Source organism: Perca fluviatilis, chromosome 2 (assembly GCF_010015445.1).
Source record: "Perca fluviatilis chromosome 2, GENO_Pfluv_1.0, whole genome shotgun sequence".
Taxonomy (NCBI): Eukaryota; Metazoa; Chordata; class Actinopteri; order Perciformes; family Percidae; genus Perca; species Perca fluviatilis.
This window is the reverse complement of record NC_053113.1, coordinates 20287947-20302002: the sequence shown is the minus strand read 5'-3', so window position 1 is coordinate 20302002 and position 14056 is coordinate 20287947. Positions and strand designations below refer to the sequence as shown.

Here is a 14056-nt window from a genome sequence, read left to right as displayed (position 1 = left end):
ATAGCACAGCATAGCATCCATCAACAAAGCTCATGGTAACACAGCACAGGACAGCAACCGAGGCATCCATCACAAGCAGACCCCGTGTAAACCAAGCCCCTGGTCTCTGAAGGGACTGATAAACAACAACGGCACTTTGTAAAACCCAGTAAAAAAAAGGTGCATTTAACAAGGCTTTTTGTTTACAAGCATCAGCAAATATTTGCTATCATTTACAAGCTTTTTATGTTAGCGGAGACTATGTAGTCTGCAGAGGATTATGGGCTGGGAGAGGGTTCTGCAGAGTATTGCGAACATGGAGATGCTTTTGTGATTAAAAACCGACAAATATTCAAATTAATAAAGTCTCAATGGCTAAGTAACACAGTTGAGATACTGCATCATTGTGAGGGCTGCAGCCAGTTAATGGGATGGATTTCCATTACAAATCGTCCAACCGTGGCTCGCTATTCCAATCAAATCGAGTTCCCTGCAAGCGACTTGTTGGATATGCCTCAGATCAGGCCAGCCAGGGACAACCAAGCTCTTATTTCTCATTCTGGTCCAGCAGAGCCCCAGCACAGCCCGAGAACCTCAGCCCTGCCTAGACACACCTTGACAACTACTCTGCTAGAAGGAAGCGACAGCTACAGGCAGACAACTGCTCTGACAAATGATAGGAAGTTCTCTGCTTCCCAGGCAGTTGCTCATTAGTGAGAACAGGAAATAGCTAGTACTGAGCATGCTATGCAGAGCAACGGGGGTTGTCAGGACCCTCTGGAGGCTTGAGCAATTCGAGGGAAGACAGACAAAGCATAGGGCAAGAGGTAGCAGAGGAACCTGATCTGTAGTGCAGATCAATGAATAGTTCCTTTGATTTCTATTTCATGATGTCCACTTCTACCCAAGAGTGTTGATGAAGAGATGAGAGGGGGGATGTAACTTACAGAGAGAAGCAAGGATAATCAGGAAGAGAAGCTGACAGGGTGAGAAAACAAGGATAGCAAGAGGAAGAGAAGTGGAGGAGTGGTGAGGCAGAGGTGCGAAGAAATGAGAGTGAAAGAGATAAGGCAAAGGAGCAACGGAATGTGTCTCTGATTGAAGTCTGAGTGTGGTGGCATGTACAGCACCATGTGTTGTGAATTTACTTATCTATTTCTTTGACCCATATGGAGCAGCATATGGTGACCGCTAACTGAAAGGAGGTAATACAATTAGGAACATTTGGATGATTAATAGTCCCACTCACCTGTATTTAGCCAAGAGTTTGCATGATGCTTTGGAGGAGCCACACTCACAGTATAAGTGCAATTCACAACTAGGACAGCTTATCTCACTTGCACAGAGGTTTTAATTGAATGCATCGGGCTACACTACACTTCCTCTTTTATTTCACTATTTGTCCTCCTTCCTTCATGACCTGGAAACTGATGTTTGCCCAGAGACCTTGACAGCTGCCACAGGACAGTTGGAAATCATAGAAAGCTGTTTTGATATTATCTTAAAAGTAAACTGTAGGAGATGTTTTTTTATTAACAAATTAAAAGATTGTGCTCTTGTAACAATAGCTTTTTGCTAATGTCATTCATTCATTCATTAGCCCCGTTTGAGAATAGCGTTATATGAAACACATTAAACTCAGTGTACAAGGTTTCTGTGCGTATGAATTGTTATCGGTTGACAGATTAAAACTATGCATACCAAAAATTTGGACTTGGCCTTTAGTCTTGCTTAGAACAGAGCCAGTCAAGAAAATGACAAGTTGGCAATAACAAGACAGTATGAGAGACATTACTGCAGTGTTTTTGATGTGCGTAAATTAAAGTATGCAATCTGTTAATGACCAGCTGTGGAAAATTTGTACAAATTTGTCATTTGTACATATAATGCCATATTTTTTAGAAAGTTTGGTTTATTTTCTATTTCCCTGTGCTGAATTCTGTTACAATGGCTGCTCCTTTTAATTATCAATTTTCCACACAAATTAGATTTTTATCTCAAATCAACTTGAGGAGTTTAAAGTCTGTAAAATTAACATATTAATTGCATGATGAATCTCATTACAATTCGCTGAGTAACAATTTTGCAGTCTCTGGAATGTGTTAGGCTGCATTTGCAATCCAAATACAGTAGCAGGAAGTAAGAGCTTGCCACACCAGTCTTTCGTTGGACAATCGCCTCTGTTCACTCTGTAAATAGTGAGTATGCTGGTGAATTAGTGTAGTTTTTCAAAATGAACTTATAAATACATTTTTGCAGTCTTCACATCAATCAAAATACTTGGCCTAGACATTGAGAGGTATCTCTTTGTCACCAAAAATTATTAATGAAGGAATATGTCTCTGAGATCAGTAAAAGTAACGGACAGGGTGACCAGAATCACACGCTTATAATGACAAATCTGTAGATTATTGGCTAAATTCATTGAACTATTAAATTACATACATTACAAAGATTTATTGTTTGTTAAACATGTGTTGCATGTCTGTAGTTCACTCCTAAACTCTATGAAATGTCTGTGTAGTACAGTTGTCTTACACAGTGCATACAAGATTACACGTTTTTAAAAGAAACTAAAGGAAACTGAAGGACACTGGTGTCAGGATTCTGTTCACGTCTCCTCTTTCTGTCTTTCACTTTCCTGCTTTTGTTTTTTCACCTTCTGCCGTTTACTTCACGCTAGAAGACAAGTGGTAATAAGAGAAGAGCGGAAGCAAGCTCAGTGAAAACAAACAAAATGCAGACATTCAGTTAGCCAGGGCAGGGTTTTGCACTTAACACTTAAAATCAGTTCAACTGTGTTTCACTCATTTAGGGCATTGCCACTTTGAATTGTCACACTGTCATTACATTACTACCTTTACAAACATAAAAAAGTAGAAAGCAACTTCTTTTTTTTTAAATCTTATTTAAAAAAATCATTATTAATAGTATTAATTAATTATTAAAAATCATACATTGATAATCACAAATAATCTGGCAATATTATTACATTGTGTATATTAGATTGCTTTTACAATAAAGAAAATGTGCAAATATCAGTTTAAAGGAAACATCTTTACACAAGAAAGTATATCAGCAATTCTATACTGTTTATTTCATATAATTGCATAAATGAACAGGTGTTGAACAAAGACAGGCATGCCCTGTCTCAGTACCTGATGTGCTGTCGACCTCTCTTCTCCCACACTGCACGACAGTGTCAAAGACTGTACTGTATATAGTATGTTCTGCATCTGGCTGAATCAGCATTACAATGGAGCTACAGCACAGTATTTCACAATTCTTTTCAGTGAAATGTTTTGATGTTTTGTATGCATTTCCATTTCATTCTAAATGTTTTTTTGTATCTTCGAAAGCGCGAAGGCTTTGACTACAATATAAAGTAAAGGTCTCCGGTTTTGAACAAACATGCATGAGTAAGGAACCAGGGGGCTGTCCTTCATGGACTTTTTGCAGAGGGTAAAGCTGAGAACAATCTATATATTACTGATTTAAATTATGTGAGTTAGGCTCTATTTCTGTGCAGTGCTCCATATGTTGCCCTTGCACAGAATCTATGCTTTTATAGTTTTTCAGTTTTGTTTATATTAGCTCTCCATCACTATAGAAAAAATGTGTCTTCATTATTTTCGGATGCTTTTGACTATAAAGTCTATCAATAAGAGCACTGAAGATATTTGAAAAGAAATGGGATAAACCTGTTCACTTCAGAGTGAGAAAAGTAGAGGGTAGATGTCAAAGCAAGTCAATAAATACAGTGAGTTATCTGGGCTCCGCACAAAGGGAAGGAACATCAACAGGGATTCAAGCTGCGAGTACAAGCCTTCAACAAATCTGACATCCAGCTCCCACTGGGTAACAGGCTGGGGTGACTGCACCACCACTTTTGAGCATCACCCGGGGTCACCTGCCAAAGACAGCTTCACTCCACTGCCTCGCTAATCTAGTCTCTTGTAGCCCAACACATTCCAAAGCAGTGTGCACAACCAAGGCTCGGGGAGTCACCCAAATTTGCATGTGAGGCGCATCCACTGTCGGCATGCATTACGGCTGATATCCATTCTCATTGATTCCGACGTCTTCTCACATTTACATTTATTCATTAGGCAGACGCTTGGCTCCCGTCCCTCCCGTGCGAGATGTCTTAGCTCGAGCTTACTTGGCGTAATGTTCTGTCAGCGTGCAACAAGGAGTAAACAAGAGGATACCGGTGTCCTTTCTCATCCACAGGAATAGGCTCACTGTTAAAGGAGATGTATTTATCAGAGAGACGAAGAGGGGTGGATTCAAAAGAGGAGGAGAGACAAGGTTAAAGAGAGACAATGAGTGAAAGGAAGAGAGTGTGTGAGGGATGGCTTAAGAATGGGAAATACCACTCAACTTTAGCTTTCCTTTCAAGACGATCAGTGCTGAGTTGTCCGATTATCTTAACTAACTCTGGATTACCCTTGCTGGTCAGCAGTATCAAACACAACACTGCTGAACTGTGTTTCAATATACCCAGCTTGGCCCATTGTTTTGAAGAAATTATTCTACCTTTAAACCCTTACTAAAAACGCCTCTGAGTTTCATACAGCTCACCTACGCTGTTATTTATTTGTTTCCTATCTATAAAACTCCACATTTCCTTTCTCCTGATAAGATTACATATTATGAAATGAAAGACGGTAAATTACCTTTCTTTTCATCCCCTTATGTGAAAACCAGCCTTCTATTTCCTTCTCTTCACCTCACTCTTTCTTGTTGTGCCTGCAGGTGTTACGTGGATGACAAAGTGTCCAAGGTGGCCTGGCTCAATCGATCCAACATCATCTTTGCTGGCCAGGACAAGTGGTCCCTGGACCCCAGAGTAGACCTGGTCACTAAAGGACAGCTGGAGTACAGCCTGCGCATACAAAAGGTAATACTGACCTAGAAACTACGAAACTGGACTGGACTGTTTATTAAAATGTGATTAATCATGGGCTGGGATTGGATGACAGTTGCATTTAGAGATGGGAGAGAACAGATTTGTTTTTGGGTTTAAGGATTCGATTCAGAAAACATGAAGCATGAGCTTAATAAACTTTGACTTTTTAAGAGCCAGAGCTGTGTTGTTTAGATATCTATCCATTCATTTATCCATTTATTATGCAGAATACTGGACTTGTTCTGATTCCACTAAATCCCTGTATGATGTTTTACAGTGTATTTAAAAATTACAAATATTTATTTGGATAATTTCATGGAGAAGTATAATAACCAAAATGTCAATGATAAAGCACTTTATCTGAAAAAAAGGTAACAAAGTAACATGAAAAAAGACATACTGCTCTGCAAGTAACATTGTGATAATATACATTCAAACTAATGAACAATAACATAACAATATTCTATTTCATTCTGTGTAGGTGGATGTGTATGACGAGGGTTCGTACACCTGCTCCATACAGACTAAGCAGCAGCCCAAGACCTCACAGGTCTACCTCATTGTACAAGGTAAGTGGCACTGAGAAAAACACCAGCATCATATAACAAATTACCTATCCATGCCAGCTGGAAAAACTTGGAAATTGGAAATTGGGTCAATAAAACACATTATATGCTAAACAGAAGCTCTAACACATTTTAACATATATTTCAAATGTCCCAAGAGTCAGAGGCATCATTGTCCAACAGCACACAAGCAACTTACATCAGCGTCACCACGGCTCTATTATTGAATGTTAAAATATGTCCCTCTAAGGTGTCTGCAAGGAAAATATATGAATATGTATTGTCAGGTGGGGAAAAAGCTATATGTCACAAACACCCGCCTCCAGCAACCAAATTTCTTGTTCCAGCTCAAATGAATCTTAAGTGCACTTGAAAAGCCTTCAGCAGTAGCTTTCTCTATTTCAAAAAATATGAAAGTATTTCTCATGAATGGAGACAGTAAAGTTGAGAGCGAGAGAGAGAAGGTGCTGCGGGATTTCATCCAAGGCCTGGAGGGTGGATCTTTTTTATTTCTATTTTTTATTTTTTTTTGCCAGAATGCCTTTCAAAAGTTATCTTTTGGGTTTTAAGGTTGTAGATCTGTAAGATGGAGGAGAAAGCTATGCTATAACATTATTAAATTGTTGTACCTGAGATTGTTCCTGAGAGGGTACACAGCACATGCTCAGTTTTGAGCCGTTTTTTCATCCTTCTGCATCTTGTGAAGTAAAAACTGCTGTCATCCAAGAACTATTTCTTAAAGAAGCACTACCACAAAAGTAAAGTATCATACCATAATTATGTGGATGACAAACACATTTACATACAGGTATTACCATGCAGCTATGGTGTGCTGAACAAATCAGTGATTGAAACTGCGACAAAAAACAAATAAATAAATAAGTGTGCCGGACATCATCATGTATGTGCTTTAAATTATAAAGGTTTATCTTAAAGTATATCAGCCACTGTAGGCCTACCAAAATTATAAATAATGATATGGTATGTACATATATATGTACATACATATATATATATATATATATATATGTGTACATACATATATATAAATATGGGTTCGACATTAACCAAATTAACCAAATTGTGACAAGTGGCAACTAATCATCACCTCTGGTTGCCCCCGTGGCAACCACATTATTGTAGCCCACTTTTTTCTTGTACTGTATTTTCATTACAAAAAATAAATCATCATTGATGGCATTCAAGCATATGCATTGCAGATGTTTAAATTTGCGTTCTGATTTGTTTACTACGTCCCCGCTGTCAGACTGTCAGAAAATTGTTATATTTTCCATTTCTGTCTGCACTATTTTTTTGCCCAAGTAGGACACAGTGAATACGTTGGTCTACAGAACTTCAAACCATACTGGACATTTAGTGTTGTGTGGTCTAACTAATAAAACTCCTACCTGATGTCATCACTGGTCTCATCTCTACTTGATGCCATCGCCCACCTCATGTCTGTCTCATTCACTCCTTGCCTGTGTTCTTCTCCACTAAGACATATTGTCAAACAAACATTAGGTACTAGATTTTCCATTAGTTTTTCCATATTAATAATATTAAGAAATGAATCAGTTGGTATCAAGTGGCTCCCCCTACGCTTCCACCTAATGTTAGACCTACCTGTTGCCGTTCCCTGTCTTTCCTGAGCCACCATCATCACACCTGAATGAAATGAACTCACTGTTAAATATAGCAGCCTAAATTCAATTTTTAAATCAGCCTAGTGATGGCATCATATAAGACAACTATTATGCAGTAAGGTTGTGCTGCTGTTGAAATTACATTCACATTTTGGATTTAAAAAGTAAAAATATGGAGAGCCACTTAGCACAAACCTTTAAAGAGAGAGGGAGAGAGAGAGAGAGAGAGAGAGAGAGAGAGAGAGAATGTGACCCTGTAATTACAGCTTCCATGTCACTCAACAGATGTAACTATAGCCTGTATATTTCTGACAGCTAATGGTAAAACAAAATCTATTAAAGCTGCAGTAGGTAAGATTGTGAAGATCCAGGACTTTGCCAACAAATTTGAACATCGACAACTTCTCAGTCCCTCCCCCCTTTCTGCTGCAGCCCAAACCGTCTCCTAAGCCCCTCCCACACAACGGAGTTTGACAGAACTGCCTAGGCATGTCAGACAACATGTTCAATAACTAAACACTAACACAACGTTAACTTTACTCACCAACAGTAAAACGATGCTAACTAGCAGGCTACCGTTAGCCATTTCAGCATCATATCAGACCGACCACTGTGCAAACGTTACTATCATCCTCACCAACGTAGCTTTGTGGACTTTTGACTACTAATAACCAAGTGAAAGATAAATCATTCATCGTAATTATGTTACCTGTCGAGAGGAAATGTGGCTACATCTGCATCGTTCTTCAGATCTTTAAAATCCCGGAGCTCACACCACCTCTGAAAAGCCTCTCCAATATTCACCGGAGTTTGGGGAAACCTTTCTGCAGCTCGTGCGCGGGGAGGGGGGAGGGGAGAACGCTATTATATGCGTGCCTGAGCAGTGATTGACAGGCAGATAGACCCTCCCTGTGGCCCTGATTGGAGAAAATCAACCGGGAGTGGTGGAATTTTGCCAATCGCACTACAGGCTGTAGGAGGTGCCAGAGGAGCTGGATTTTTTTTATTTTACATAATTCATGTAGTTCTACTGGAACATAGGGTCAGTTTCAGCAAATATGACAGAAAGTTAGTTTTATAAGACTTACCTACTGCATCTTTAATGATTCCATGGTAAACCAGAGTTATTGCATTAGTTAGGTTTTCTAGATTTTTGTCATTTATTGTACATGCTACCTTATATTTACCAGTTTTCAGCTCATCAACCTCGCTTTTGCATATTCTAAGCTAGCCATGAACCCCCATTTGGCTGCTACATTCCCAGTGTTAGCAAACGCTAGCCTCCAAGCACAGATGTCACACTTTAAATCCTACGTGTTGCCTTTCACCATCCACTTATTTAACTGCTGTTACATCCACTGACATGCTATCTCCTTTTCCCTCTTTCTTTTTCCCCCGACAGCTTTTTTGCTTTATCCATCTTTTTCCATAGACGACAACTCACTACTGTACCTGCTTGCTCAGCGCTCACGGTGCCCCCCGCTCGCGATATTAACTATCCTACTATGGCCACGCCAAGACCTGCCCTTCAATAGCCCGGATCTTGGCGTAGCCAAAGTAGGGAGTGCCCCCCCGCCCCACCAGGTTTGGTGTATAGATGTAGCATATCAAAATTAGGTCAATCGATTTAAAAAAAAATAATAATAATTTATTCACTGCGGGCATTTCTCCGTTCCTGTTTCTATGTCTACATTGAAAGCCTATATATTGCGTAGGCTACACTAAGTTAAGACAATAAATAAACAGTCTGGCTCAAAATGCTTTTTTGCCCATGACTAAATGGCTCTCCTGTGAGCAGCTGCATGAGGTGGCGAGTAGGACTGAGTTTCCTTGGCAATTTAGCAATACTGACTCAAGTGACTCGCACAACCCGGATCAGTTTAGTGAGTGACTCAGAATAACCCGAATCCTTAAAAGGAATCGAGTTTGCCAGGCCTATGCCTGAGTGCTCAAAAATGGGGTCTCTTATAGTTTGCTTGTTTGTAAGGAGTGTATGTCTTTATATGCTTTGCTTTCAGCTGTGGATGCTTTAACTGTCATCTGTTTATCCCAGAAAAACTCAAGCTAGACATGGAGTGCTACAGTATACACGTACAGTGACAAATCTAGTGTTGCGCTCAATACATTTCACCATAGTTTATTGTTTCATCAATCAGAGGTTGTTTTTGTTTTAATTGCCCTTTCCATTTTTAAACTACTGACTGTCTAATGTGAAACCTGACCCCAGATAAATACTAAAGTCTGTCAGTGGAGCAAATGCATTTCCCCGCACACAATAGCCTACTAGAGAACTTCCCATAAAGCTATGAACTGAATAAATCATCCATTACTAGCATTTTAAAGGCCAATATGTGAATTGATGCTCCTCTTCTAGGATCCATGGCAGAAAATTGCCTCTCCTTCCCAGAATCCATTGTGTCCGATTATTCAGCACTTGATCATTAGAATGTCCTGCATCGACGTCCAGAGTTAATGTCGGCGGCCTCGTTTATCAATTCTAATGTGACAGCTAAAGCCAAACATTGTTTCTGTTGTTTTCTTTCCCTGCTACATAGTCATCTGTTGTATTTCCCTGCTCAGTGGGTCTAATCTTATCCTTGAGGTTCAGTTCAGCATCTTGCATCTAAATTGCGGTGCAGTGCTAAAGGTGTTGGTTTCTGGTAATTACTGTGAATGTATTACTGTGCGTAATTACTGTGAATTTGTATTTACTTTTAAATGGTGGTCTTTGACACAGATGTGAGGAAACTACTGAATGCAGAATACTAATTAAATAACAAGAGTAAGAAGTAAATTCCTACTTCATAAAAATCCACAATTTATTTAACTTCTGCTTTGTCTAGTTTCATCCAATAACTTTGTTACTCTGGATGTAGGTTCAAGTCTTTCACTAAGGGAATATAAGATTTTTTCTTTGTGTGTGGCTCCACTATACTATCACATGTAGCCACCTAATTCAACCCTGCAAAACCCAATCAACTTTGCAGGATAATAATTCACCCTGCCTTCATCTTTTAATGGGTATGAAAAAGTTCCAAGCATCAAACATTACCCCCGGTTACAGACCCAAGAGTGGGTTCACATAACCAAAGCTGACAATTTTCTGCTAGCAGGGACAGGGACGTAATTGGAAAACAAATGATCAGACAAAGTAAATTTGCAGTGGGTGAAAAAGTGGCGAACTCGCAGGGCTCAGACAAGTGGTACCAAGCAGAAGGGTCACTGCACATGACAAGAATCCCAATATAAAGGCAGGCTTTCCACCCTAATCCAATTTGATTTTTATGAAACACAGACATTGAAGTTTAGCCGATGGGCAAGCCCAGTGCTGTGATGATTTGAAGGCTTGACTTTGATGTTTGCCAATTCTATTAGATGTCTAGAGATGTTTAAGTATGATGAAAAGTAAGTGTGTGTGTGTGTGTCTGTGTGTGTGTGTTTGTGTGTGTGTGTGTGTGTGTGTGTGTGTGTGTGCATGTACCTCCATACATCTATATCCATGATTATGTTTTGTTTTTTTCTATGCCGTATTAATGGTAGTTATAGTAGGTTCAGACCATTGTTTGATTTATGGTCAAATTTAGATATCAGGAAAAAATGCTCTTCTCTCGCTAAGTTTTAACCTATCCGTTCATCACTTTTCCCATAGCCTATGGAGAGGTTGTTCTAGAATAATATGCACTTTACACACTTTGAACTCAAATCAAATAGCACCCCATTTAAATGATAACTTGATGGGATGTTTTAACGTTCAAGCATTCCACCATTTGATCAAACTGGAAAAAGTATCCTCCGTAGACGCTGTGTCTGACATCAATCCCAGTGAGGGGGAAGAGTCTGTATGCTGATATCCATGGTGTAAAATCCTGTCTGTAGCCCATATAAACTGCTTGGCTGTCATTAATGATGTTCCACTCCCAAAGAACAGATGGCAGGAGTATATTTTTTTTTACTATAAAAGAAGAATATTTGACTTATCAAAAAGTGAAATAGCTTATTTCTTTATAACTATACTGAATCAGCAAAAGCTTTCTTGAATCAATTTGCGTAGGACTATGTAACTTGGGGATATCCAAGTATCTGCAATAATTGTTGACATAATTTTACGTGTGTGTATTTTTAACATTGTTAACAAATTCTATTCACACGCATGGCCTAGCAATTGCTCAACACATTACGTGGGTTAAACAACAAACATTATTACAATAGATGGTAAGCAGTGAAACAGACAAGTGGAGAGCAGGAAACAACACACAATGAAACGGTAATCAATCAGCACAAATCATGTAAGAATAGAAAGGGATGCTTTGTGCTAATAGGAATCTATTGCGGAAGTAAGAATGTCCTGTAAAATTGTTCAGTGTTAGTGTAACCTATTATTATAGTTAATATCATACCAATCAGTGGGTATAATACAAATGCATCAGATCACATGACTAAATTCAGAACTGTAATGTCTGATTGGTGAATAATATACTGTATACTGGTAAAGACAAAGATCCTCTGATACAAATCATTCCTGGTGAATCAAACTGCATGCAATTTATTTTTCTTGTTCCCGAGGACAATTTCCGTCTTCCTTTGTTATGAAAAACATAGGCAGAATTGAAAAAGAAATGTGCAGTACAATTTTGGTTGTGGACTAAAGTGGCTACAAATAATCCTCCAGCAGCAATCACAGCTAAAAGTTTCCGGGCAGAACCCATGCTTTTGAAATTTGGTTCCACATTACGTCATCAATCTACATACTGTGTATCATGTGTGTGGCTGCGTGCACCGGACTGTGACCCCTGTATTGTGACGGTTCGGCATGAATACACTAATGGTTACATTGTACAGACAGAATGAATTGTGATGCCTTTGATGATCCCCTGACATCTAGCGCCATCATCTTTTGTTCTTAACAGTGTAACAGGCAGACAGTCATTTCAATTTGGAGATAAATAACAATCATGTTAATGATTAGAGTAGATACATGTAATATTTCGCGGTACGTCAGTGTTTAACATGGATGTGTTTACTACTGTTGCCAGGCAGCCTGCTTCCCTTTGCTTCTGGTCTCTTATACTACTTCTTGCTCATTTACAGATTATTTTATCTGTTGTTTTTTGTTTACGCCATTTTTTCCAATATTTGCTTTGCCTGGTCTCCTTGTGTAATGCCTGTATTACCTCAACCCTGTGATGCACAATCACGTTCTAGACATAATTTATTTCAGGAGCTATCAGGATATGTATGTTGTGTAATAATTGTTATATGACTATAAAGACAAAAGAAAAGACTAAACGGAAATGAAATCTCCCAGAAATGTATTGAAATCACACAGAGAACAATAATAACTAAACCTTTTAGCAAATTGTTTTCCCAAGTCTTGGCAATCAGGGGAAACAAAAATAAACTCTTTAGGTTTTTTCCCATAAAAGTCCAAACGCTTCTATCCAAAAAGGATAGTTTTCTAATCTCAATTTATTTTCTATCTGCTATTAGACATTAGAAGGCCAAATGTCATTTCAGCCTTCAGGCTTTCTTCTGGCCTTCGCACATAGAACTGGGTTTACATCCAGTAATCACTATTTTCCAATATACACACACACACACACTCTGGATACAAGGCCCACCTCGCTAGGCTTTTCTATTTCTATTTTCTAAACACCCTAAACACCGATCAGTCAGCACCATCTTGGATCCCGAACCAAGCAGAGGATTATTATTAACGTTATTTGCATACTAAAAAGCATAGACTGCGGTTCAAAGATTGAAGTTTTAGATTGAACATCAATCGAGGATTTATCGCTCTGGAATTATTCGCGAGAGTCTCCGAAAAATCACTGGCCGGATTACTAAACTTCTGGAAAGGTTACAAATATATATACATATATAACAGACTGATCTCATGAATTGGCGTATGTATGACACGCCAATTTCTATTCCGTTTTTGCGTGTTATGAAGACGCATAATCGCATTTTTGCGTGTATATCAACGCAAATCGGCCGCCATTGGCCTATATTGCGAGTCCATTTCTGCTGTAGCGAGTGGTATAAAGGAACGAGGGATTGAGTAAGGATGTAGGTTGAGGTTGGGGTTGGGGTGGTGGATGGGTAAAACACAGGGCTTTCACCTGGAAGAGCAGGGTTTGTGCCTCGCGTGTGGCGATTTGTCGGCCGTTTTTTTTTTTTTTATTTTTTTTTTTTAATAAGCCTTACCCAATGTTTCTTTCCTAAACCCAACCATTTGTTGTTGTCGTAAGCGTGTTTTAGTCGTTATTGTCCGTGTTTTTGTCACTGTTTTGTTACTAAAGCCTTTCCCTGTGTTCTTTTCCTAAACTCAACCATTTTTTTTTTTCTTGCCAGGCGTGTGACGTTGTTCTCGCGATAGTACGTCGCGTTCTCGCGTTAACACGCAACGTGGCGAGGCCACGTGGTGGGTCTGTTTACATAAGCTGTTTCCAGCGTGTATCATACACGTGGATAACTGAAAATGGCGTAAAATAACACGCCATTTGGCTTTATGAAAGTGGCGTATATATTTACGCAAAGTCATGATGCCATAACATATATATATATATATATATACTTATATATGTCAATGTTACAAAGGCACCAAACAAATTCCTGGAAAGCTGGAGCTAATGGCTATCGAATCTACAAACAGACGTTACCCTGGGTTGAAAGGTCGCGGAGCAAAACGGAGATTTGTGAGTTGATTTTTGGATTGATAATTATTTATTTATGTTACAAAGACATTCCACAATGGATTAAAACAGCTTCTGGATAGCCTACAATTGTTAGTGGACCTAATTAGAACGGTGCATTTCTCTGCTTCTAAAAAAAGTAAGTCTCTAATGTTACACTGGTTAATCTGGAGATTACATATTACACTATACCACGTAGTTTTAAGTCGTATTACGACGCCGTTGTTTTAATTTTAAGTAAGCATGCTGAAACACTGAAAT

General features: G+C 39.0%; 1 protein-coding gene across 3 annotated transcripts in view; it reads left to right on the top strand.

Annotated features, from left to right (window-relative positions):
• The window catches only part of LOC120574226 (limbic system associated membrane protein), a 723149-nt gene that overhangs the window by 646977 nt on the left and 62116 nt on the right, over positions 1-14056 (top strand). For all 3 annotated transcript variants that reach the window (XM_039824481.1, XM_039824474.1, XM_039824468.1), the window contains 2 exons: positions 4738-4882; positions 5373-5460. In XM_039824481.1, the coding sequence (XP_039680415.1) occupies positions 4738-4882; positions 5373-5460 (233 nt within the window). The remainder of the gene's footprint in view (positions 1-4737; positions 4883-5372; positions 5461-14056) is intronic.